Source organism: Guyanagaster necrorhizus (assembly GCF_019112545.1).
Source record: "Guyanagaster necrorhizus MCA 3950 unplaced genomic scaffold BT62scaffold_8, whole genome shotgun sequence".
NCBI lineage: Eukaryota > Fungi > Basidiomycota > Agaricomycetes > Agaricales > Physalacriaceae > Guyanagaster > Guyanagaster necrorhizus.
In genome coordinates this window covers 464,387-485,352 of record NW_025064887.1, presented here as the reverse complement: position 1 = coordinate 485,352, position 20,966 = coordinate 464,387, and the positions used below count along the sequence as shown (strand labels likewise).

The 20,966-nt window shown below is 47.9% G+C and overlaps 12 protein-coding genes across 12 annotated transcripts; 8 read left to right on the top strand and 4 right to left on the bottom strand.

Moving 5' to 3' along the window:
• The first annotated feature begins 67 nt into the window (after window positions 1-67).
• On the top strand, window positions 68-2,174 carry BT62DRAFT_946927 (amidophosphoribosyltransferase). The gene is made up of 8 exons (XM_043188003.1): window positions 68-110; window positions 163-387; window positions 437-522; window positions 573-954; window positions 1,005-1,228; window positions 1,281-1,479; window positions 1,528-1,627; window positions 1,684-2,174. Coding segments are annotated over exons 1-8 (1,593 nt in total). The 5' UTR covers window positions 68-109; the 3' UTR covers window positions 2,060-2,174.
• BT62DRAFT_749658 (bifunctional tryptophan synthase TRP1) lies at window positions 2,113-4,857 on the bottom strand. Its single transcript, XM_043182143.1, has 12 exons — window positions 4,767-4,857; window positions 4,552-4,716; window positions 4,410-4,503; window positions 4,223-4,361; window positions 4,076-4,172; window positions 3,446-4,026; window positions 3,352-3,394; window positions 3,116-3,298; window positions 2,750-3,065; window positions 2,441-2,701; window positions 2,311-2,387; window positions 2,113-2,259 (listed from the first exon to the last, which is right to left on the bottom strand). Exons 1-12 carry the CDS (start codon window positions 4,806-4,808, stop codon window positions 2,167-2,169), a joined length of 2,091 nt encoding a protein of 696 aa, XP_043041541.1. The 5' UTR covers window positions 4,809-4,857; the 3' UTR covers window positions 2,113-2,166.
• Window positions 4,858-4,895: 38 nt separating this feature from the next.
• On the top strand, window positions 4,896-7,829 carry BT62DRAFT_930118 (L-asparaginase). The gene is made up of 10 exons (XM_043185861.1): window positions 4,896-5,408; window positions 5,466-5,505; window positions 5,563-5,696; window positions 5,748-5,847; window positions 5,900-6,010; window positions 6,057-6,131; window positions 6,185-6,202; window positions 6,259-6,527; window positions 6,583-7,200; window positions 7,261-7,829. The coding sequence occupies exons 1-10, from the start codon at window positions 4,926-4,928 to the stop codon at window positions 7,429-7,431; spliced, it is 2,019 nt and encodes a 672-aa protein (XP_043041540.1). The 5' UTR covers window positions 4,896-4,925; the 3' UTR covers window positions 7,432-7,829.
• Window positions 7,830-8,015: 186 nt separating this feature from the next.
• On the bottom strand, window positions 8,016-9,769 carry BT62DRAFT_1003814 (uncharacterized protein; the record flags this gene model as incomplete). The annotated part of the gene is made up of 6 exons (XM_043176978.1): window positions 8,016-8,290; window positions 8,347-8,643; window positions 8,696-8,917; window positions 8,970-9,087; window positions 9,138-9,601; window positions 9,667-9,769. 6 exons carry the CDS (start codon window positions 9,767-9,769, stop codon window positions 8,016-8,018), a joined length of 1,479 nt encoding a protein of 492 aa, XP_043041539.1.
• Window positions 9,770-9,827: 58 nt separating this feature from the next.
• Window positions 9,828-10,543, top strand: BT62DRAFT_860612 (signal peptidase 22 kDa subunit; the record flags this gene model as incomplete). The annotated part of the gene is made up of 5 exons (XM_043182498.1): window positions 9,828-9,970; window positions 10,023-10,096; window positions 10,144-10,220; window positions 10,277-10,389; window positions 10,441-10,543. Coding segments are annotated over 5 exons (510 nt in total), but the record flags the coding sequence as incomplete, so codon positions are not given.
• A 365-nt stretch (window positions 10,544-10,908) lies between these two features.
• Window positions 10,909-11,903, top strand: BT62DRAFT_930116 (uncharacterized protein; the record flags this gene model as incomplete). The annotated part of the gene is made up of 3 exons (XM_043185860.1): window positions 10,909-11,569; window positions 11,622-11,687; window positions 11,739-11,903. Coding segments are annotated over exons 1-3 (812 nt in total), but the record flags the coding sequence as incomplete, so codon positions are not given.
• Window positions 11,904-11,959: 56 nt separating this feature from the next.
• On the bottom strand, window positions 11,960-12,683 carry BT62DRAFT_930115 (uncharacterized protein). Its single transcript, XM_043185859.1, has 3 exons — window positions 12,500-12,683; window positions 12,330-12,451; window positions 11,960-12,279 (listed from the first exon to the last, which is right to left on the bottom strand). Exons 1-3 carry the CDS (start codon window positions 12,655-12,657, stop codon window positions 11,969-11,971), a joined length of 591 nt encoding a protein of 196 aa, XP_043041536.1. The 5' UTR covers window positions 12,658-12,683; the 3' UTR covers window positions 11,960-11,968.
• Window positions 12,684-12,688: 5 nt separating this feature from the next.
• Window positions 12,689-14,531, top strand: BT62DRAFT_946914 (uncharacterized protein). Its single transcript, XM_043188002.1, has 6 exons — window positions 12,689-12,859; window positions 12,913-12,995; window positions 13,049-13,158; window positions 13,207-13,470; window positions 13,527-14,103; window positions 14,156-14,531. Exons 1-6 carry the CDS (start codon window positions 12,756-12,758, stop codon window positions 14,353-14,355), a joined length of 1,338 nt encoding a protein of 445 aa, XP_043041535.1. The 5' UTR covers window positions 12,689-12,755; the 3' UTR covers window positions 14,356-14,531.
• A 119-nt stretch (window positions 14,532-14,650) lies between these two features.
• BT62DRAFT_946910 (Brix-domain-containing protein) lies at window positions 14,651-15,954 on the top strand. Its single transcript, XM_043188001.1, has 5 exons — window positions 14,651-14,884; window positions 14,939-15,228; window positions 15,285-15,386; window positions 15,446-15,581; window positions 15,634-15,954. Exons 1-5 carry the CDS (start codon window positions 14,656-14,658, stop codon window positions 15,786-15,788), a joined length of 912 nt encoding a protein of 303 aa, XP_043041534.1. The 5' UTR covers window positions 14,651-14,655; the 3' UTR covers window positions 15,789-15,954.
• A 146-nt stretch (window positions 15,955-16,100) lies between these two features.
• On the top strand, window positions 16,101-18,471 carry BT62DRAFT_946908 (uncharacterized protein). Its single transcript, XM_043188000.1, has 5 exons — window positions 16,101-16,376; window positions 16,433-16,677; window positions 16,736-17,237; window positions 17,289-17,746; window positions 17,802-18,471. The coding sequence occupies exons 1-5, from the start codon at window positions 16,309-16,311 to the stop codon at window positions 18,152-18,154; spliced, it is 1,626 nt and encodes a 541-aa protein (XP_043041533.1). The 5' UTR covers window positions 16,101-16,308; the 3' UTR covers window positions 18,155-18,471.
• Window positions 18,421-18,894, bottom strand: BT62DRAFT_1074550 (uncharacterized protein; the record flags this gene model as incomplete). The annotated part of the gene is made up of 3 exons (XM_043179028.1): window positions 18,692-18,894; window positions 18,553-18,628; window positions 18,421-18,483 (listed from the first exon to the last, which is right to left on the bottom strand). Exons 1-3 carry the CDS (start codon window positions 18,868-18,870, stop codon window positions 18,421-18,423), a joined length of 318 nt encoding a protein of 105 aa, XP_043041532.1. The 5' UTR covers window positions 18,871-18,894.
• A 511-nt stretch (window positions 18,895-19,405) lies between these two features.
• BT62DRAFT_890213 (eukaryotic type KH-domain (KH-domain type I)) lies at window positions 19,406-20,576 on the top strand (the record flags this gene model as incomplete). The annotated part of the gene is made up of 4 exons (XM_043183018.1): window positions 19,406-19,711; window positions 19,761-19,970; window positions 20,019-20,474; window positions 20,526-20,576. 4 exons carry the CDS (start codon window positions 19,406-19,408, stop codon window positions 20,574-20,576), a joined length of 1,023 nt encoding a protein of 340 aa, XP_043041531.1.
• Between the last annotated feature and the right edge of the window lie 390 nt (window positions 20,577-20,966).

Sequence of the window (20,966 nt, the reverse complement as noted above, 5' to 3'; positions counted from 1 at the left end):
GATTAAACTTCGATGACATAAGCATTCCACTTTACGTTTCGAGAAGTACCCCTAAAAAAAATGGACTTTGCAAAGCACTTCCATCATCGATCCATCCAATTCGCCCCTAAGTTTGTCCGTCCCCTTTTTAGTTTCTTGGTAGCACTCATCTTCGATTTCTAGTGTGTGGAATTCTTGGTCTTCTCCTTCATGATCCTACTACCGACGTTGCGCTGGGAATCTGCGACGGCCTCTCGCTTCTGCAGCATCGAGGACAAGATGCATGTGGCATAGTTACGTGTGGACCGAGAGGTCGCTTTTATCAGTGCAAGGCGAATGGTATGGTCAAGGACGTTTTCGATGAGAAGTCTATACGGCGTTTAGTTGGAGGCATGGGTGTCGGACATGGTGCATAGTCTCCTTTTTCCTGAACCGGCGGATCTGATTTATTCGATAGTACGGTATCCGACTGCGGGCAGCTTCAATAATGCTGAAGCTCAACCATTCTATGTAAATTCGCCATATGGGATCGTCCTTGCACATGTATGAATTCTTCGCACATCTTCTGTTACTTTTCACTGACCGTATTGTAGAACGGAAATCTTATCAACACTACGTCTCTGTTACAATTCCTAGACGCCACTGCCCATCGCCATATCAACACCGACTCGGACTCGGAACTCCTTCTCAACATCTTCGCTAATAACTTGCAACAAACGGGCAAGTTCCGCATCAATGAAGAAGATATATTCACCGCAATTGGCGGGTTGATGAGACAGTGCAAGGGGGCATACGCATGCGTCGCTATGCTTGCTGGTTTTGGAATAATAGCCTTCCGAGACCCGAACGGAATCAGGCCCGTGGGCATGGGCGTCAGAAAATCGTTCACCACACAAGGAAAGGACTACCTCTTTTCCAGTGAGAGTGTTGTTGCCGATGCCTTTGGTTTTAGTGAGTGGAAAGATGTAAAGCCTGGTATGTATCTTTCTCTCTCCTCTTTAGTCTTTTCTCATTTTTGGCTCAAGGTGAGGCCATAATTATCACGCGCGGGAATGTATCTCGGCGCCAGGTAGCTGCACGCGCGGTTTTCGCACCGGATATATTCGAATATGTCTACTTTGCGCGTCCCGATTCCGTATTGGATGGAATTAACGTTTACCGAAGTCGCATGGCTATGGGTGATGCTCTCGCTGATGAAGTCAGGCGCATATTAACCGAGAAAAACATCTCCGTTGATGTTGTTATTCCGGTAAGATTTGTTTCCATGCAGGCACAAATCCTATATAATGCGTTCTGCTCAGGTACCAGATACATCCCGGGTCGCAGCTTTGAACCTTGCACAAAAACTGCAACTCCCTTATCGCGAGGGCTTTATTAAAAACCGTTATGTCGGCCGAACTTTCATTATGCCTGAACAGGAGATGCGTAAGAAGAGCGTTCGTAAGAAACTTAACGCCATAGCGATTGAGTTTTGTAAAAAAAATGTCCTCTTGGTCGATGGTAAGTCTCGTGATCCATCCTCGTGTCTTTTCTCAGTTCAATGCCTAGACTCCATTGTTCGTGGGACTACATCAAAAGAAATCATTCAAATGGCCAGAGATGTCGGTGCAAAGAAGATTGTAATGGCGAGTTGTGCTCCTCCCATCAGGTATGTCCATCTTCTGGCATTCGTCGCGGTAAGCTCAAGGTTTTGACGCATCATAGATATCCCAATGTCTATGGCATTGATATGCCATCCCGAACTGAACTCGTCGCATACGGACGTGACACCAGGTCAATAGCCGAAGCTATTGGTGCTGATCTTGTAATCTTCCAAACCTTACCCGACTTGATATCATCCGTGCGGCAGTTCAATCCCAACATCTCAACATTTGATTGTTCTGTTTTTACGGGTGAATATGTTACGGGGGGTGTTGATGAGCCATATCTTGCAGCTTTGGAAAGCCGGCGTGCGGATAACATGCGAGAACTCAATGGGATCAATGACTTGGGAGAAGAGGATGTCAACATGACATCCAATGGACCAATGAATGGGGTAGATGATACTGTGGGATTGCACAATACATGGCAAAGTAACTGATGGGTGGCAGATTCATGGTGCATTTTTTAGAAATATTCTTATCAATGTATATGTAGTCTTAGAGAGCCAAACTGTCATTGACAAGCAAATAACATGGCATCTATTTTCTATTTTCTGACATGCCAGTCAAGGATGTCTGCCCACTTAGGAAGAAGCTCAGAGATCTCCTCTACATCTTTGTCACCTCTACCGGAAAGACACTGCGAATGTGTGAAATTAGCAAAAAGTCATTTACCATAGATAATCCTTACAATGACAATATCAGAATCCTTAGACATCTTTTTTGCAATACGAACACCTTCCCAGATAGCATGCGACGACTCGAGGGCTAAATAATAAACTTCAGTCTCGAATTTTCCCCATGACTGAAAGAATATTCACCCGGAATTATGCCCTCCATTTGTGTGAGCATCCTGAACCCTCTCAACGCTTCTTCATCTGTAGCGACAACATATTCTGCTCTACCAGAATCTTTTAGCCAGGCATGTTCCGGTCCTACCCCAGGATAATCGAGCCCTGCACTGATAGAATGCGTCTCGATGATCTGGCCGTCCGGGGACTGCAGAATATACGTCCGCACGCCATGAAGGACACCAGGCTGACCCTTGGAAAGCGTAGCACTGTGTTTGTCGCCATCGACGCCTTAAAAAGTGTTCATATATGATATACGAAGCAATGAAAGCAACCTACCCTCACCACCAGCCTCCACACCAACCATTCTAACACTTTTGTCACCGATGAAATCGTAGAAAGTTCCGATGGCATTACTTCCACCGCCTACACAGGCCATGACAACATCAGGGAGTTTACCTCGCTTCTCCTTCAGCTGGACTTTGATTTCCTCTCCGATGATCTTTTGGAAATCACGAACGATCGTGGGGAAGGGGTGTGGACCAATAGCAGATCCTACGAGATAATGTGTCGTAGATAGATTAGACACCCAGTCCCGCATGGCCTCGTTTACGGCATCTTTGAGGGTACATGACCCAGAGTGGACAGGAATGACCTTTGAATTGAGAGATTTAATTGCAATAAATGCCTGTAGGAACGGCGCACCTTTCCTCCGAGCATCTCAATACGGAAAACATTGAGCGCTTGGCGCCGGACATCCTCAGCTCCCATGTAGATGATACATTCCAGACCGAATTTGGCGCAGACCGTTGCTGTTGCGACACCATGCTGACCTGCACCCGTTTCGGCGATAATTCGTGTCTTGCCAATGCGGCGAGCTAGGAGAATCTGTTTTTCCGAGATCAGTAAATTAGCCCAGGGATGTAGATGAAATGACATGCTTGACCAATCGCATTGTTGATTTTGTGGGATCCAGTGTGGTTTCTGCATTGAAAACGTCAGCCGGGAATGTTGAGGGGAAGGTAATTCGCATACAAATCTTCGCGCTTTAGCCAAATGTTAGCGCCACCAGCGTGTTTGGTCAAATTTTCTGCTAGATAGAGCCCTGAGGGTCTGTTGATATATTCATAGTAACTTTGGAATTCCTTCAAGAACTCAGGGTCGTTCATAGCAGATTTGTGTGCCTCCTCGAGTTCGGCCAAACAATCAACCAAAGACTCTGGGACATACTGACCGCCGAATTGGCCAAATCGCGCGGGTAAGTCGGGCTTCGAAGAGACCTTGGAAACATCGTTCTTGCTGTTTGTCACAGGTGCAAGCGACTGAGCTTGAGAAGATCTTGTTCTAGGAGGCTGACCCTTCTGAGTAATTTCACTACAGAAGGCCTCAACACTGTGGGAAACTTTATCTGCAGGGGCGTTTTTAATAACGTTGACAATCCGGCTGCCAACGACAACTCCGTCTGCACCGGCATCGGCGACATAATCAAAGTGACTACGATTGGATACACCGAAGCCGACAGCGATAGCAACGGTCGCATGTTCTCGGACGCGGGCAATGATATCTGGGAGCTCAGTGTTTATCGCCACCTTGTCGGACGATCCGGTTGTACCCATCTAAAGAATCATGGGCGCGATATCGGAATGAAAAATTAAATGAACTGACTTTGGACACGACATAAATAAAACTGTCAGCAATTGACGCGAGGAATTTTATTCGAGATAGTGTGGTCGACGGAGCAATGAGAGGAACATATGACAAGCTATGTCTGGCGTCATAAAGATGTACCCTAGGTATGACTCGTGTACGCACTCTGCTTTTGTGCACTTTTCTCTGAAAGTGATAGCTTCTTCGGGAGGAAGGTCGACCATGATAAAACCATTAGCTCCAGCTTCGCTTGCATCTTGTATGGCTTTGTCCTCGCCGTATGCCAGCAACGGGTTATAGTAACCTAGACCATTTCAGTTCCTATGCTGATATTTGATTGCATGTTTCGCACCCATAAGAATGACGGGAGCGGTGAGTCCCTTGCTTCTTGCCTCGCGAAGCTGTCCCAAGACTGTCGCGTAGTCCATGTTATTCTTCAGTGCAACCTACGGGAAATGAGTATCGAAGACTCGTACAAGTCAACCAGGTCGTACTGTATTGCTCTCTTGGATCACAGGGCCATCAGCAATGGGATCCGAGAAGGGCATTCCCAGTTCAATGATATCAGCGCCTCCGTTCTGCATGGCGAACATAATGGGAACCGTCGCATCTTTCGTAGGGTATCCTGCGGTGACAAAAGTAACCAATGCAGGCGATCCCTACCAGGAAAATGAATGGACGAGCAAAAGGTGCGACGAATAAGGCTAACCTGAGACTTCTTGGCCTCGAAAACATTCTTGAGAGCGTCCATGATGATGGCAGCAAGTCGAGTCAGATTTGGAAGGACCAATAAAACTTATTATCTAGTGATCGATCGCTTTTATCTTATCGGCGCATTTCTTGACCATCACCATCTTTTTTCTCCCTGATGGACACGGCCACTCCAATTCTGTCCGATGAGTCCAGAGTCCTTGTTATATATACCGGTGGCACCATTGGGATGCTTATTGGATCCAGAGGATACGTCCCGGAGCCGTACTTTTTGACCGAAACGCTTCGCAGCCAGACACGGTTCCATGATCCGCTGCAAAATTCTCTGTTCTCGAATTCTGGTTCCGTGCAAGGCTTTCGAGAATGGAGCACTGGCAGCGGAAGATCTAGTCCTCTTGGAGGCAATGCAACACCTAGCGCATCAGTTATTTCGACGCCTCAACAGCCCACCCTACTTGTTCGATCATCTCGTCCCATCGGAACGTCATATGGGCTGACCCCAAATCAATCATCGGCGGTAGCACACAGCATCCAGGTCGCTGAGAACGTATACGAAGCACACCTACCCAGCCTTGTCACACCTCGAAGCGCAGTTCCCGGGGGTAGTGGCAGCAAGTCCATCAGATATGCTATTCTAGAGGTTCGTCCAATGTTCGCGGACCACGGGCAAATTTAGGATTGATTATCTTTTGTTCAGTGGAACCCTTTGCTGGATAGCAGTAATATCGAGATTGACGGTAACGAGTATTCATGTCTTTAATGGGCCATTCTTATCCATATTTTGCGCAATTTAGACTGGATACGTATAGCATCTGAAATAGAACTCAACTACTCCTTTGACGCTTTCGTTGTACTCCATGGTACCGACACCATGTCATACACCTCAAGTGCATTGAGTTTCCTTCTGGAAGATTTAGGAAAAACAGTCGTATGTAAAGCTTGACTACCTCAATGTAAAAACCCTGACACGATATGTCAGATCGTCACAGGCGCGCAAATACCATTGTCGCAACTTCGAAATGATGCTACAGACAATTTAATGGGTGCGCTAACCATCGCGGGACATTATATTATCCCAGGTACCTGCTCTCAATCTCCTCATGTGAATATCCTGTTAACTCTTCAGGGTAGAATGTTCTCTGTACTTCAATCATACCCTGTTCCGGGGAAACAGGGTCTCAAAAATATCTTCATATGATCTTAGCGCCTTCGATAGCCCCAACTTTGCTCCGCTTGTGAATGGTATGACTTATACATAACGTTGGAAGCGGTACTGATTACGGCTAAGTTGGCATCGACATCGTAGTGAACTGGAACGATGTGATCAGGCAAACCAGTCTACGGCGTTTCCGAGCTCATAAGCGTGAGCTTCTCTTTCACAATAAAGTGATGATATTCTGATCGTTTCGATTGCAGAGATGAGCCCTCACGTCGGTAGGTTCCCAAATTCTTCCGAATCACATTATACACGCGTTCACACGCCTCCACAGCCACGCTTCGTCTGTTCCCAGGAATTACAGCTGCAACTGTTAGCGCCTTTTTCATGCCGCCTATCAGAGGAGTTATTCTGGAGACGTTCGGAGCTGGGAACGCTCCACAACGAAAAGACTTGATGCTGGCCCTGAAGGAAGCCTGTGAAAGGGGGGTCATCGTTGTTGCAATCTCGCAGTGTGCCAAGGGTACAGTTTCAGACGCATATGAGACTGGAAGAACGCTTCTTCAAGCCGGTGTTGTTCCCGGGCATGATATGACGCCTGAAGTAAGATTGATCCAGTCGAATCTGAGATCTACAATTCTAACCACGCATTCTACAGTGTGCTTTGGCCAAACTAAGCTATCTGTTGTCAAAGCCCGAGCTGAGTACTGACGACATCAGAAAGCTCATGGGTACGCCACTTCGTGGTGAGCTCACCCGACCAATGTCTGGTGCTGTTCCAAGTCAACCCACCATTGACCAGAACCTTGAGAAAATCCAAGGAGTTCTGTCTCAGTTCGTTCGGCTATTAGAACAGTCTGCTTCACCCGTACCAAAGATAACCTTATCTGCACCTGTAGATGAAGCGTCTCAGGATGCAGCTGCGTCTTGGTCCTGGACTGCAGCGGAGGCTGCTTCAACAGAAGCAGTACTTTTTCCATTCCTTATCCATCTTGCCTCCGCGAGGAACGATACTTCAAGTATCCGATTTTGTCTGGATTCATCATCTACTCCATCAAGATATTCAGACCCAGATTCTGTGTTGAGTCCGTCGGTAGATGCTCCCCAGTACGGTAACATAGCAAACGGGCTAGTGAATTCGCTAGAACCAGGATCTGGTCGATCTCCATTGCATGTAGCAGCTTTGAATGGCCACACTGAGTCTGTCAATGTCTTATTGCAGTCGGGTGCTCTAGTTCATCTGCGGGATACTCTAGGACATACACCGCTATATTACGTACGTGATGTGATATTCAACAGCAGTTTCATCGGTGTGTTTATGGTTCAATATTTACAGGCTGCCAGACAAGGCCACCGAGATGTCGTTGAAGTCCTGGCTCAGGCTGGGGCCAGCTTAGGTGGCATGGATGAAGGCTTTGCAAGTACGGCAGCAAAGAACGCCGTCCGAGCCAACGACCGAAAATGCCAAGAGACATGGGACACCATCGGAGTAAACATATCTATATGAATAGATAGAGCGCAAACTCAAAAGTTCAACGTTTACAAGATCTGCGTATCGAAGCACTTGTACGCAGCCTGTCAACCTTTTAAACCCCGGTCTTCCTTAAAATCCCTGACCTAGATACCCGACTTCTCCTTGGACCTACCGGAGCCGTATAGGATAGGAAAAACTAGATGGCGCTCTCTAGCCATACTTCGTATAGCGTAAAGCCATGGAGATGCAAGAAATGTTGATGATGAAGAGATAGATAGCGTGGTATCGGACATTCAAAGCCCTCTGCTGACGGGCGTTGCAAGTGGATTTGAAGCCTTGAACTCAAGTCAGCTGAGAAGTAACCAGACCAGACGGTTTAGTTTATAAGAGTAGCAACACCAGAACGAGCTTAGCAAACCTTTAGGCTTTCAGAGAGCCGGTTTTGCGGACAACAATTTGAAGTTACATGAACGTCAGCTTCCGAATCACTAGGCGAATTTGGCCTAAGCAACATAAACGGGATCCAGTCAAATAACACTAATAGACGCACCAAGATGCCCATAATCTTAGAAAATACTTACAGTAAATAATGGGAAAAACATCACGAACCAAATCTGCTACTCAACCATTTGAACGTCATCGTCTTCCGCTGCCTCACCCTCGCCTTCTTCCTCTCCTTCCTCTTGCATCGTCTTCCCTATGGTATTATTGATTGTGCGTATAAAGACTGGCAACTGTCGCCGCGGGAAAGTGAACGGACCCGACAAGAAGTCTAGTTGCTGGACGAAATCTTCGGGTTCCTTGTCCAACTCGAGCGGGGAATACAGTACAGCATCTGCGTATTCATTGCCTTCGGCGAGTTCATGACATAAGCGAAGATTGAAATTGAGGCCTGTAAATAACGATATTCATACAAGTGAGTTCGACTAAGGAGGATTGGAAACATACTTTTGCCGTTGGAGTCCGGATCTCCAGGCGAATCTTCGTCAACGTAGGTATATATGCACGTCAAGATCCAATCCTCTTCTTTGTCACGCTTGCTACACTTCTCATTTCTGACATTGGTGATGAGAAGGTTGGTTACATCCTCGTAGAACTGTATGGTTGCCCCGTGCTTTGGTTCTTGCGCGCCCAGGATAGTCTGGCCTCTGCTTCGTTGAGCTGATCCAGGCGGACGACGTGGATCTTTCGCGAGGGCGTTCGCTCGGTCAATTTCTGCCTGGAGTTCTATCCGGAGGTCCTTGACTAGACAAAGGTAAGATATCGTGTTCAAGAGAAATATATGTAATAGACGGACTGGTCTGGTCTTGTTCAAGGATTCTCTTATCCTTCTCCTTCAAATCCCTGTCGCACACCTCTACCCTCCCTTTGTATCTCTGAACATCACGTTCCAATGTTTCCTTCTCTTCGTCCACAGCTTCACGTGTCATAAGGTGTAGCATAGACGTCTTGCCTTCCCTCATTAATGGTTCTTTCTTCGCCAGGTTAGATGTCAGCTCCCTGATTATCGCGTCCTGGGCTGGAGGGATTTTATGAGAATTCATAGTCATTTTAGCTTGAGAACAACCAACCTTCCATCTTGGAGTCAGATTGTTTCCGATACTCAACTAGTAAACGCTCTGGTTCCGTATGTCTGATCGCGAAGAGCTCTTCCAATTGTTTAGAATACTTGTTGGCGCTGTCTCTGGTCTGTGGAAGAACTGGTGGTTTGAATGGGGAACACACGATCTGGAGCATACCTCAACTAGTTCACGACGAAGACGTTTCATTTCGCTGCCCGAATTGCCATCGATCGCGCTATTTGTCACGGCAGCCACCTGCACCGCGCGGTCGTCCTCCGAATCGTCAAGTACTTCAGGAAATAACGGTTGCGTCATTTTGGGCGATGCGGCCTTGGCTTTTCCTTTTCTCTTCACACGAGGCATACCGTTTATGCCAGGTTTTCTACCCCTTCGCGCTGTCTGGGGTTTGCGGGCAACCACCTCTGTCACCGACTCTTCTCCGTCATTGTCGTCGGTGTCATCGTCATCAGGAACCACGACGGGATGGCCCTCATCACCGGACGAGCTTGGTGTCGCATCCTTCTTCTGTCTACCTGCCTTGGATATTGGTCTTGACGGGCCTGCTACCGCACTCCGACCCTGCGCCGCACGAGCCATCCTTGAGTTTGCTGCTGGAGTCGTCGGACCCAGGCCTCCCAAGTCTAAATATTAGTAAAATTTCTGATTAGTAAAGGGCAGAAAAGTAGGCCATCGATGGTCATCGTACCTAGTGAATCGTCGGACATGCCCTTGTCGGACGACGCGTGAGCGGTTGTGTCACGTTTGTGATGTTTGTCACTAACGCGTAATGACGTGACACAATGTGACATCCTCATCTTGGCCGACGACGTGTCGCTTCGTCACGAACGCCCTCCCCTCTCCCTTATCATGCATAGCATAATATCTCGCGTCAACAATGTATCTGCCTTCTTGTCTACATGCATGATGTGTCTCCTCGGTGCTATCGCGCTTTCATCATTTCTTTTCACTGCCGATCCAAAGGGCAAGCTAACGGTCGCCGCTGTCAAAGTGTGAGTCCCTCTGGACACCTTTGCAACGGTGGAAAGTCCAATATCTCTATAGATATAATGCAAAAGTCCCTCGATACCCTCGTAGGAAGCAAGAGATGGCGTTTGTAAACTTCGACCTCAAAGCTGGTATGCGCCGCAGTATGTCAGGTCGCCAATGATTACATGTGTTACAGACTTGACCCCACTTTTCAACTGGAATACGAAACAGCTTTTTCTTTACCTAGAAGCAGAGTATGTCAATACCGAAGGGGTCGGTGAAGGTGTTGCTATGTTGCTTGCATTGCTCTGATCAACCCTCCCAACAAGGTGCATAACGAAGTCGTGATATGGGACCGTATTGTGCGGAGAAAGGCAGATGCCATCATCAATGTATCGGGCAAGAACAAATATGCGTTCCGGGATGTCTCGCGAAAGTTCAAGTAAGTCCGTACTTTGCGTTTTGTAAGTGAAAATTTGACCTGTTGTTTCAGGGACATTCCGACATCAAACTATACCCTCAAATACAACGTGATGCCTTACGTCGGTCTCTTAATTTACGGCGAAGCCGCTACTACTCTGGAACCGGTCGAGTTTCATGTCGAAGATCACATATCATAAGTGATGTATAAGCTGCTGACTGTGTTCCATGGCTACAAAAAATATATACGATGGTACTCATGGATATGCTGCCTTGCTTGATGTAGTTTATGACGAAATAAAGACTTTGCCGATGTAACAGCGAGTAGCCCATATTCACCGTTTTACTCTTGAAGCTTGAAGCTTGAAGGTTTGTGTAGTTGTGTAGACACGGCAAAGAATATCTGCGTTGTATAGACGTGCGCTGAGGTTCTCCTACTTGGCCCTGTGCAAAGTTTAAATGGAGCATACAACTTGCATTGGTGAGCGGGATGTCCGTATTTTCGGTCCGACATCCCGGCCGCTTTGTGAACCCGCACCACGTTGCTGGTAAGCGGCAAGAAAAGTACGACCATGTCTTCTGCATCTGCACGAGCACAGGCTCGTCGACAAGCCATCCTCAGTCGTGGCAGTGACCGGCTCGCGAAACTCACCACGTCTGGTCGAGGCGAAGATGCGCCTGCGTACGTACATGACGACCCCCCTGTTCCAAAACTTTCTAGTCTTCCAAACTTTGTAGGAGAAGAGACGTCCATGCCGACGCCTCCTTCTCTGGCAGAACCAGTTCCCAATTCTACGCCGGATCCATCAGTATGGTCCGAACAACAGCAGCAGCAGCTCATGCAGGCGCTCATGGGGCGGATGCCTGCAGGAGCGGAGCCTCCCATACCTAATCTCGCAGACAATCCTCTTTTCTCACATCTTCTTGCGGCATCTGGAGGGGGAAATGGAAAAGGTGGTTTACCAGGTGGTATGCCAGCCATAGGCAAGGTTCCAGAGCCAGTCGTACAGCCGAAGTCCCTTTTGCAGAAATTGCTGCCACTGCTCCATCTCATAGTCATGTGGAGTTTCCTCGCATTCTTTGTGTTATACAAAGAGCCCAAAGCTCAAGAGTCGTTAGGAGGATTGATGAACGAGCGAAAGAATGTGCTGTGGCAGAGGTGGGCTGAACTGGGGAAGGAGATGGGTCGTATTCAGCTAGTGGTCAGTTTTCTGACTTCCTCCCTTCTTGAGTTTCCTCAGACGCTCTCTACAGCCATTTTTCTGGGCGTTGATGACAATACAAATTGTTCTGCACTCCACCCGCATATTCGTTGGCACAGTAGGTCATTTTAGTGCCGAACGAAATATCTTATATTGACTCTTCTCACAGGATGCGGCACCTCTGCCTTTCTTGCTGAATATGGCTGTTCCTTTTTTACCACCACAACTTTCATCTACCATTGTCTACGGGTGGAAATACATTTCGCTGTTCTCAATGCTGCTTGATGACCTTGCAGGACTGATCGTCGGATTGGGGTTCATAGTATGGTTGGCACCATGGTTCGCTGTATAGTTGTTTAATCGCAGATATTTGCTGCATTATGTTCATACCGTAAGATATCATGGGTCCGGTGGCGCCTCAGTCGCTGGTGAAGGCTTCGGTGTCATCCGTGGTGGGTTAGCCTTGGGATTAGCTGCCTCTACCCTCTGTTTCGCTGCTCGGAATTCCTTCAAAGAGGGCAGTCGCCTGACATCCGTTGATACTCTTGCCCTTGATTCGTTCTCCTCCCCAGGAATGACTGGCAACCCATTGGCCAATGCATTCGTTTTCCATCTGGCCCATCCTTCGGTACCCGCTGTATCCATGAGTTCTTTCAATATCGTAGTGGACCATTTCTCATGCAGGTCGAGTGTCTTCTGTTTGCTATCCTCTGTGCCAAAATTCAATGCTTAAATACAAGAAAACAAGGAATTCACCCACCAAATACAAGCTCGATCTCTGGCCTCCATCCTTCCGACTTTGTTTTTAAAGCCTTTTCCACCTGGATATCGAGATTCGGATTGGCGAAACGGATACGAGGGAGTTGTTCTTTCACGAAATGCCTAACAGACGTGAAGATATCCTTAAAATACAGGAAAATGCAAACGAACCTCGCGCCAAAGTGGTCGTTGCGGTATGCTAGGGATATCTTCAGCTTCTGCACGCCACGTAGTTGGAGCCTTGGCGGCGCTCTCAACCAATCCAGCACCAAATCTATTTTCTGCGGAATTTTAGGCGGCACCACCTTCGCGACTGCTTTTATAGCCATTGCAGTGAAAGGAGGACGAGTTTATGTTTGTTGATCTCGGAAGCCGCCGAGCCGTTTCTTCTTCCACCTATCGTCACCGTTTGGTCACCATTTGCGACATGTCGACGGCAGATACGACAATGGTGGAAACACCAGTCGAAGCACCAGTCGAAGTAGAGCTTCTTGTAGCTCGACGTTCAAAACGGAGCACAGCGGGAAACAGGTATTTCGTTGTAGTCCTTCAGTTATTCTATGCCCTGATAAAAATCTGGACAGGATGGAGGCTGCACTGGCTGAAATGTTAATAGATGACTCGATAACAGACCTTGATGATGACGTCGATTTTTCTGTCGACAGATGTACGTTCTTGTTTGACACTTAGAAGTTCTCGCCAACTCATTTTGTTTCACAGATGAAGAAGATGTCTTCGAGTCCGACTTTGAGAGCACAGACGAAGAGCCTCAAGGGGAAGGTGACGCAGGGGAACAGGAAGCACTAGACGAAGAAAAGCGAGCACGTAAGGTTTGTTTAACCTGTCACGGTGTTCGTCCTATTAATCGTCATTCCCAGGCTGCTCGGATTCGTATAGAAAAGGCGACTGCTGCCGCTCATGTCCGCCAGAAAGTCACATTTAATCCTGAAGCCTCGGCATCTAGTGCCCCAGCGACCAAATTGAGACCAAACCGTCGCGTCTCGTTGGGAACCGCCGTCGATGCAGAGACAGGAGAAGTCATTAAACGTGACGCCAAGGGGCAGCGACATAGTAAAAGAACACACACAATAAAGAACACATCAGCGACAGCCAAGCGATTCAAAAAGGGTGAAGAGAAGCGCGTAAGTGTCATATCCTTATGCTGTATCTCCTTCCCTTCTCATTTCCATATATACAGGCTGCTCAGACACCGAAGAAGGTCAAGGCTCTCACCCGCGAAATAACACAAGACGAACTCATTGCCCGAGCACTCGATAATGAGGAGGGCAACATTGTCGAACATCGTGACTATCTCAAACTCGAGGAGGAGAAACGGAAGCGCGCCCGAGTGGTGAGAGCTGCTGCCGAGGGCCCTCTACTGCGGTGGGTAAGCCGGAGCGAGGAAGTGAAAGTCCAAGTGGAAGTCACCCCGCCTCCGCCACCTGCAACCACGCCAGCATATAGCTACGGACACGGTTATGGAGCTTACAACGCACCCAGTACATCTACACCACTGACCTACCCCTACTACCCTTCAGCTATGACAACGCATTACCAAAATCCGTACATGCACTATCTTCCCCCTCCTGCACCTCCTCCTGCACCTGTCTTCGAAGAACGAACAGAAAAGGTTAGCAAAAACTATCTCGTCTATGAACTTGCGCAATACGAAAAAGCGCCCAAGCCATCGTGGACCGAGTCGATGGAGGTTATTTTCGGTGATCATGTTAGATGGGATCAGGTCAAGGTGTATAGTGGAAAGGGAAGACCTATTTGTGAGATTCCCGTGTCTCTTATTTTTTTGTATCTGAAGGGTTTCTGTCACAGCGCGACCCAAGCAGATCTGCCCATTGACTGGTCAACCCGCGCCGTATCTTGATCCAAGGACGGGGGTACCGTTTGCTAACATTTGCGCTTATGAGACGCTCACGAAGCTGTTGAACCATCAATTTGTGTGGAGTACAGCGCTAGGGTGTTATGTGAGGGAGGAAGAACCCACAGCAGAGGATAATATGGATACTTCGTAAAGTGTCTAATTATGTCGTTTACTCTTCGTCCCTATAGCTAGCTATCGTGGTCCCGAACGGTGATGCAAGGCGTCATCTTCTGAGATGTGCCGTCGAATGAACAGTTGCAAATCAGCTGTAGCTACGTGTATGCTAGGATTGATGGGCCATCGATATTAAGTACTTGTGCTTCCCAGAAATGAAGCCACGCCAGTCTCAGCCAAGCCTTAAGCGGCCCGATTACCGGCTGACTAATCCATCACCGAAATTTTGACCTACCACCGTCAGTAACACGCTTGACCTCTGACCAGTTCCTTCTGCATGGCCTCGATCCTGAAAGCTCAGAAAGTGAATGCTTCAAAACGGGATGCTAAAGTAAAGGGTAAGAGGAAAGCTGACGAGATGGATGTCGACCAGGACATCGAATCTTCAGCGCCCAAACCCAAGAAGAATAAGCAACGAGTTCTTCTTTTATCGTCTCGGGGTGTTACTCATCGAATGAGGCACCTGATGACTGATATTGAGGCCCTCCTTCCTCATGTCAAGAAAGGTACGTCACTTCCTTCCCATTGTTAGCTGTTTTTGAGCCTCCCGTTTCTGATAGATTCGAAATTGGACTCCAAGTCGCAGCTTCATCTCCTCCCTGAACTTGCGGATCTCAATAATTGCAACAATACCCTTTATTTTGAGGCCCGCAGGCACGAAGACCTCTATCTTTGGGCTACAAAGACACCGAACGGGCCTTCAATAAAAATGCACGTGCAAAACATCCATACGATGGATGAACTCAAGATGACCGGCAATTGTTTGAAAGGAAGCCGAGGGCTGCTTAGCTTTGATAAAGCATTTGACGAAACTGAGTGGGGAAAGTTGACAAAGGAGCTTTTTACGCATGTGGGTGTGGTGGCTCAATTGCTACTTCCTCTCTAATTCAGGACATTGGAACTTAGATATTCGGCGTTCCCCCGACAGCCCGGAGAGCCAAGCCATTCATTGATCACATTCTTACGTTCTCCATACTTGATTCAAAGATATGGTTCCGGAATTTCCAGGTACGCGTTTGCGTTCTTGTTGTCCAATTTGTGCCAACAATGGAATATTTATCGACTAGATAATGGAGAAGGATCCCTTACAACCAAATGGGCCTCCCCAGACGACCCTCGTGGAGATCGGCCCCCGATTTGTTCTGACTCCCATCCGAATATTCGAAGGTGCTTTTGGCGGGGCAACAGTATACTCGAATCCCGGTTCGTCAATGACGCACTGATCCTGGGCTCATTATCTGACACGATCTGCTAGAATTTATCTCGCCTGCTGCTATCAGATCAAGCATCAGACAAGAACAGAGCAAGAAATACAATATCCGGAAGGACGCCGAGCAAGAAACGTCACGTCGCAAGGAACACCGGAAGAGAGAAGAGGATGAACTCGCTGTGTCGAAAGTTTTTGCTTGATAGACCCATCTAGTGCACTGGCTAGATCTGTCTTAATCATGACGGCAAATATAAATGGAGCCAGGATCGTGTACGATAATTGAAACTGCCGGGTCGTTGGCACGACGAGACTGCGCTGTCATGTCAATAAATTCTACACGAATTATTACGCTCTAGTTACATCCCGATCGAAGGCGGATGTTAAGAAAGTAGACTGAAGCGCTGGTTGTTATCTACCGACCCGGGCAAAGGAACAGGAACGCGCAAGAAACGGCCATTGTCCGCGAAGAGCTGATCATTTGTGGTTACATAAGATATCAACCAGAAACGGATGTGAAACAAAACAAGAATGACGGAAACAAGGATCATTGACGTTTCTTCCCCGGAACCGACGGCTGTCCTCGGCTGTCCAATAAAAAGGCATAGCATCTATTCAGGTTCGCTTAATTGTCCCCTCCTTTGTTCTCTTTTCGCCACTCCCTCGACGGTACTATAATTCACGAACTAACGACTTTACACCACTCTTATTGGCCCTACCATTATGCCTGTCTCTATCGATATCGTCACTCTCGCGCCTTCCCTTGACATGTACGGAGATCCGGATTCTTCGTCAGTTTCTTTTGCTACTATTTGTTCAATATCTCCGTCGCTCATAACGCGTCTAGCTCTGCATACTCATTGTCAGGCCATGTCACCGTTTCATTACATTCGCCTAATTCTATATTCGAACGTCGTCGAACGACATCATTTCTCCTCCAGTCTCTCGAATTGACCTTTGAAGGCCAGTCCGAAATAGTGGCGCCACAGATTGGCTACTCTGGCATTCGCTTATGCAGTATAACACGTCAACTCGTGTCCACTGAACCTTTGGAACTCTCAAATGAGGGCCAGGAAGAGTCCAATGCGCCTTGTACGTTTCACAAACATCGTCACCACCCGCTTCTATTGACACAATTATGAATACTTAGGTCGTTGGAACTTGGTTTTTAATATTCCGATTCCAGGATGGCTACCTGCTTCGTCAAAGTATGGTGTTGACGACATGGGAACGTCGTATACCCTTTATGCAACAGCCAAATTCCTAGATCTAGATAACACCTCGCCGTGGTCATTGAGCGCGTTATGCGCACCGTTTCGCTCCCGAGAGAGGGAGGTCCACGCCGAGAAGACGATTCCTATACGCCGTTTTGTGGATTCACAGTTCTTGGACCCCGCAGAAGTCCCTCTGACGACATTCCTTGTCAACTCAAAGACAAACCCACCTAAAAGAGACGACGACCGACCCCGTATACCGCAAGAAATCATCTCAAAACTCCAAATTCTTGCATCTATTCCGGAATACGTGGATGTTCTCGAAGACTCTATAGATCTGACACTCCGTATGAGGGTCCACGACCTGGAAGAAGAGCAGTGCAGGAGGCTTCAACTTTCTGCCTTTGCTGTTAACGTCCTGCAAAGAGAAAAGTGCCGGTAAGTGCTCCCGATGCAGACGGAGAAGCATTCTTGACGCTTCTCCTGTAGGCATCGACCTTCAGCGGAGTACCGGCGAAGATTTCCCCTTCCATCGGAGTCCCAACAGCCTCCTAACATTCCACTTCGCAGCTGTCACCGACTGGGATACCTGTATGACGGTTTCTACTCCCCTCCGATCAACAACGATGCAGCGCATATCCGCACGTTCTCTCTTCTTCCATCCGAAGAAAATGGAGAATACATACTCGGCGATCATAACTACGTTTTCGCACACAATGTTCCTGGGGAAACGCCAATTTGGTACACTTTGCAGACTAGCATCCCCTTCATCCCGGATCCGGACGTTATCAAGCGGGATGAATCCTCTGACTGGATTGGCCTGCCATCTCTTCGGCCAACGGGCTCCTCGCCATTGTTGACTTTCCGTCACGAAGTTTGCATATCTTTGATGATAGGATACGATCTTCCTGATCAGAATCAGCAAGCAACTGAGACGCTTACCTTTGGTACGATCAGTTCAATTCATTGTTGTCGTCCGTCACTGACGTTCATCTTGTACAGCCATCCCTCTCCGCTTCGCTCATGTTCCTCCACCTCCGCCTCCATCGGCGCGCACTTGTCCACTCCCCGCTCTATCACAATCTATGATTATTCCTTCCGCAGAGTCATTGCCGGCCATCTCTTCCGAATATTCCGAAACGGCACTGCCTGCCTACTCACAACTTTTCCACTCTAACGGTGACCGCAAACTCGATTCCACCCCTCTGCCGCTATATACTGCACATGAACAACCATGTCCTTCTGAGTCGACCTCGGCCAATCCTGATGAACCATGTGAGCCATCTGACCGAGGTCACAAAGTTGAACACGCCGATGACGACGATAACTCAAGTGAAACGACACCGCTATTATGATTTTAATACCCTTGCTTTGCGTCTATCGTACTCTTTTGGCCTTCTGTCTAATCTTGTTTTCGTATTTCGCATTGACAGTTCGTTTCGTACTCGTTTTGACATCTCTGTATCCAAGATATATTTTTTATTTTCCTTCCCTACCCACTTATTATTATACAAAAAGGGATTTGGACATAGCACTCATCCGAGTTCTTAGTTTCTTGTAGTTGCACCTCAAACGATGATTGTAGCATTTATGGCTTGTATCGTATTCCCTGATATCAAGATCAGTTGAGTGCTTTGTATACAGTTACGGGTTCTGCCTCTGTAAATCCGGCTACAAATTCGTGCTATGGTTGCTCGTGACATTGATTAAATGATATGAATTCATACTGTTTCTCAGGCCTAGGGGCGCTGACCGTGGATAGCGTACTCGCAAGAGTATAATGTGCGAGCAAGCTAGTGCTCGGGAGTAGCACGGAAAGTAGGCTAGGACTGAAGGTACACATTCAATACTATAGACTTCGTTATAACTTTTAGCGTAGGAACGGTGTCTACTCCAGTTGAGCAACTCCGGTGAACCTTGACCATAGCTGAATCGGAGATACCACAAGGGTCGACGACTTGACCTCATACTCAACGACAGCTGTTCCGTATACCATAGTTATGCACGAAATGATGCACCTGAATACCATTGCAACGTAATTATCCTTCGGACCAGAAGAGAAGTCGTTCATGGACAATCAATGGATGTAGCAGATTGGATAAAGCACAAAGGCTGTGCAGGATAATTGACACATGTTTACTGTGGCTAGATCAAATGGCCTGCGCCCCTACGATGGACGTTGATCTTGACCATTTACCATCACCTTGTCGTTGAAGGACAGACCGACAGAGACAAAGCTAGCACTAGATATCCCGGGAACCTGCAAGGTATGTAGCATTTCTGTGCCGCAACCCTTCCTCCAACTCCGCCCCCCCTCACACCGTCCCCCATGCCTATCCATTAGACTCCTTCCCGAATCCCCATCCCAAGTCCCTGCATTCAACGGAGAGAACACTGACAATACCTTGAATTATTGCTGTCATTGACCTTTGTCGTGCATCATTTTCGCCATGCCAGACGTTGACTCGACTCGCAAGCGGTCTCGCTCGCCCTCCGACTCTGAACAACAGAAGCACAACAAACGGGCAAATACCGGCGCAGCTGTTTCCTCGGATGACTTTAATCCTTCAGGTTCAGTTGCTCGCCTCACACAGACTGACGTAACCATGACTGACGCCTCTGCCGCCTCGCCTTCGTCTACTCCAGGTTCTACCAAATCCAAGTCCAATGATGATGCCGACGCCGCCCCAAACAGTGCCGACTCATCGTCGACTAGTAGTGCTCCCTCAGCCAACATACACATGCGATGCCTCATCGTCACCCAGGACGCCTCGATCATCATCGGTAAGGGCGGGTCTCATGTAAATGAGATCAGAGAGAAAAGCGGCGCTCGTGTCGTCGTTTCCGAAAGCATACCCGGGAACCCCGAGCGTATCCTTAATGTCAGCGGGCCTCTTGATGCTGTCTCAAAGGTGTGGGCATTCGTTTCATATAATTGGTTGGTTTCATGAACGTGTATAGGCCTTTGGACTCATCGTGCGGAGGATTAACGACGAACCATTTGATACGCCGTCGGTCCCTGGTAGCCGAGCTGTGACTATCAAGTTTATGATTCCCAACTCCAGAATGGGGTCAGTGATAGGCAAGCAGGGATCCAAAATTAAGGAAATACAGGATGCCAGCGGGGCACGCCTTAACGCGAGTGAAGGGATGCTCCCTGGATCCACTGAGGTTCGTCCACAAAGTGATTTAAACTTTGGGTATTAACTTTTATCAAAGCGAGTCCTCAGTGTTGCCGGGGTCGCTGACGCCATCCACATAGCAACCTACTACATCGGCACTATATTGATCGAAGCCCAAGAACGCATGCCGTCTGCCTCCAATTCTTCCTACCGACCTACCAGTCATTCTCGTCGGCCATACAGTGGGTCGTCATACGTGCCAGGGTACTCGAACCCATACTCCCCGCCGTCCCATCACAACCCTCCACAGCAGATGCAGACACAGCAGATATACATCCCCAATGATTTCGTCGGCTGTATCATTGGCAAAGGTGGCAGCAAGATCAACGAGATCAGGCATATGAGCGCCAGCCAGATCAAGATCATGGAACCTGGAGCTGTTGGGGTTGGTCCGGGAATACCAGCTGCGTCGCCAGGCGCGGAGGGAGAGCGCTTGGTTGTCATCACTGGCCAGCCATCCAATATACAGATGGCTGTACAACTGCTTTATCATGTGAGTGCCTCTTGTGGCATTGCTGTATACAGCTGCCGATGGTCATTACAGCGCTTGGAGCAAGAGAAGCAAAAGCAACTTCGTGCTCAGTCATCTTCATGAAAGAACTAAACTGATTTTTTTTTTCGAATTCTGTTTGCACTCGATATCTGTTTTGTTGGAAGGCATCGAAGTCTCGTTGTACTCGTATATCTCGGTTTTATTTTCTGACCTTTTCTTGTACGTTTGGTATGGGTAGCAAGTATTCATGTTATTGTCCTTTGCAACGTAATCATGTGACGAAAGGGAAATCGGCACATTCCCGACGTAGAAATTATGTCGTTCCTAACGACGATCCTGGGAGACAGGAAGTTGTAATCGTACTCACGGCACACACGGTATGCACATCGCCGTCCTTATTTCTGTCGTAGCGAAAGGAGTCGGGAAGCTGCTTACTGTTCTTCACTAGTAAGGAGATCTAAAGTCACTTACTTTACATTCATGCAATTTCTT

What these genes read in the sequence shown, in the direction of transcription:
- BT62DRAFT_930115 (XM_043185859.1), bottom strand. Translation starts at nt 12,657, where the DNA reads ATGGCTATAAAAGCAGTCGCGAAGGTGGTGCCGCCTAAAATTCCGCAG. An exon ending in AACGACCACTTTGGCGCGAG is followed by an intron (nt 12,452 to 12,499) that starts GTTCGTTTGCAT and finishes CACGTCTGTTAG; the next exon opens with GCATTTCGTGAAAGAACAAC. An exon ending in AGAGATCGAGCTTGTATTTG is followed by an intron (nt 12,280 to 12,329) that starts GTGGGTGAATTC and finishes ATTTTGGCACAG; the next exon opens with AGGATAGCAAACAGAAGACA.
- BT62DRAFT_946910 (XM_043188001.1), top strand. Translation starts at nt 14,656, where the DNA reads ATGGCCTCGATCCTGAAAGCTCAGAAAGTGAATGCTTCAAAACGGGAT. An exon ending in CCTTCCTCATGTCAAGAAAG is followed by an intron (nt 14,885 to 14,938) that starts GTACGTCACTTC and finishes CGTTTCTGATAG; the next exon opens with ATTCGAAATTGGACTCCAAG. An exon ending in AACAGTATACTCGAATCCCG is followed by an intron (nt 15,582 to 15,633) that starts GTTCGTCAATGA and finishes ACGATCTGCTAG; the next exon opens with AATTTATCTCGCCTGCTGCT.
- BT62DRAFT_946927 (XM_043188003.1), top strand. An exon ending in ATGGGATCGTCCTTGCACAT is followed by an intron (nt 523 to 572) that starts GTATGAATTCTT and finishes ACCGTATTGTAG; the next exon opens with AACGGAAATCTTATCAACAC. An exon ending in CCGTTGATGTTGTTATTCCG is followed by an intron (nt 1,229 to 1,280) that starts GTAAGATTTGTT and finishes CGTTCTGCTCAG; the next exon opens with GTACCAGATACATCCCGGGT.
- BT62DRAFT_749658 (XM_043182143.1), bottom strand. Translation starts at nt 4,808, where the DNA reads ATGGACGCTCTCAAGAATGTTTTCGAGGCCAAGAAGTCTCAG. An exon ending in TCGAGGCCAAGAAGTCTCAG is followed by an intron (nt 4,717 to 4,766) that starts GTTAGCCTTATT and finishes TTTTCCTGGTAG; the next exon opens with GGATCGCCTGCATTGGTTAC. An exon ending in TCAACAATGCGATTGGTCAA is followed by an intron (nt 3,299 to 3,351) that starts GCATGTCATTTC and finishes TCGGAAAAACAG; the next exon opens with ATTCTCCTAGCTCGCCGCAT.
- BT62DRAFT_946914 (XM_043188002.1), top strand. Translation starts at nt 12,756, where the DNA reads ATGTCGACGGCAGATACGACAATGGTGGAAACACCAGTCGAAGCACCA. An exon ending in AAGAAAAGCGAGCACGTAAG is followed by an intron (nt 13,159 to 13,206) that starts GTTTGTTTAACC and finishes CGTCATTCCCAG; the next exon opens with GCTGCTCGGATTCGTATAGA. An exon ending in AAAAGGGTGAAGAGAAGCGC is followed by an intron (nt 13,471 to 13,526) that starts GTAAGTGTCATA and finishes CCATATATACAG; the next exon opens with GCTGCTCAGACACCGAAGAA.
- BT62DRAFT_930118 (XM_043185861.1), top strand. Translation starts at nt 4,926, where the DNA reads ATGGACACGGCCACTCCAATTCTGTCCGATGAGTCCAGAGTCCTTGTT. An exon ending in TCAGATATGCTATTCTAGAG is followed by an intron (nt 5,409 to 5,465) that starts GTTCGTCCAATG and finishes TCTTTTGTTCAG; the next exon opens with TGGAACCCTTTGCTGGATAG. An exon ending in CAGTAATATCGAGATTGACG is followed by an intron (nt 5,506 to 5,562) that starts GTAACGAGTATT and finishes TGCGCAATTTAG; the next exon opens with ACTGGATACGTATAGCATCT.
- BT62DRAFT_946908 (XM_043188000.1), top strand. Translation starts at nt 16,309, where the DNA reads ATGCCTGTCTCTATCGATATCGTCACTCTCGCGCCTTCCCTTGACATG. An exon ending in TACGGAGATCCGGATTCTTC is followed by an intron (nt 16,377 to 16,432) that starts GTCAGTTTCTTT and finishes TAACGCGTCTAG; the next exon opens with CTCTGCATACTCATTGTCAG. An exon ending in GGAAGAGTCCAATGCGCCTT is followed by an intron (nt 16,678 to 16,735) that starts GTACGTTTCACA and finishes ATGAATACTTAG; the next exon opens with GTCGTTGGAACTTGGTTTTT.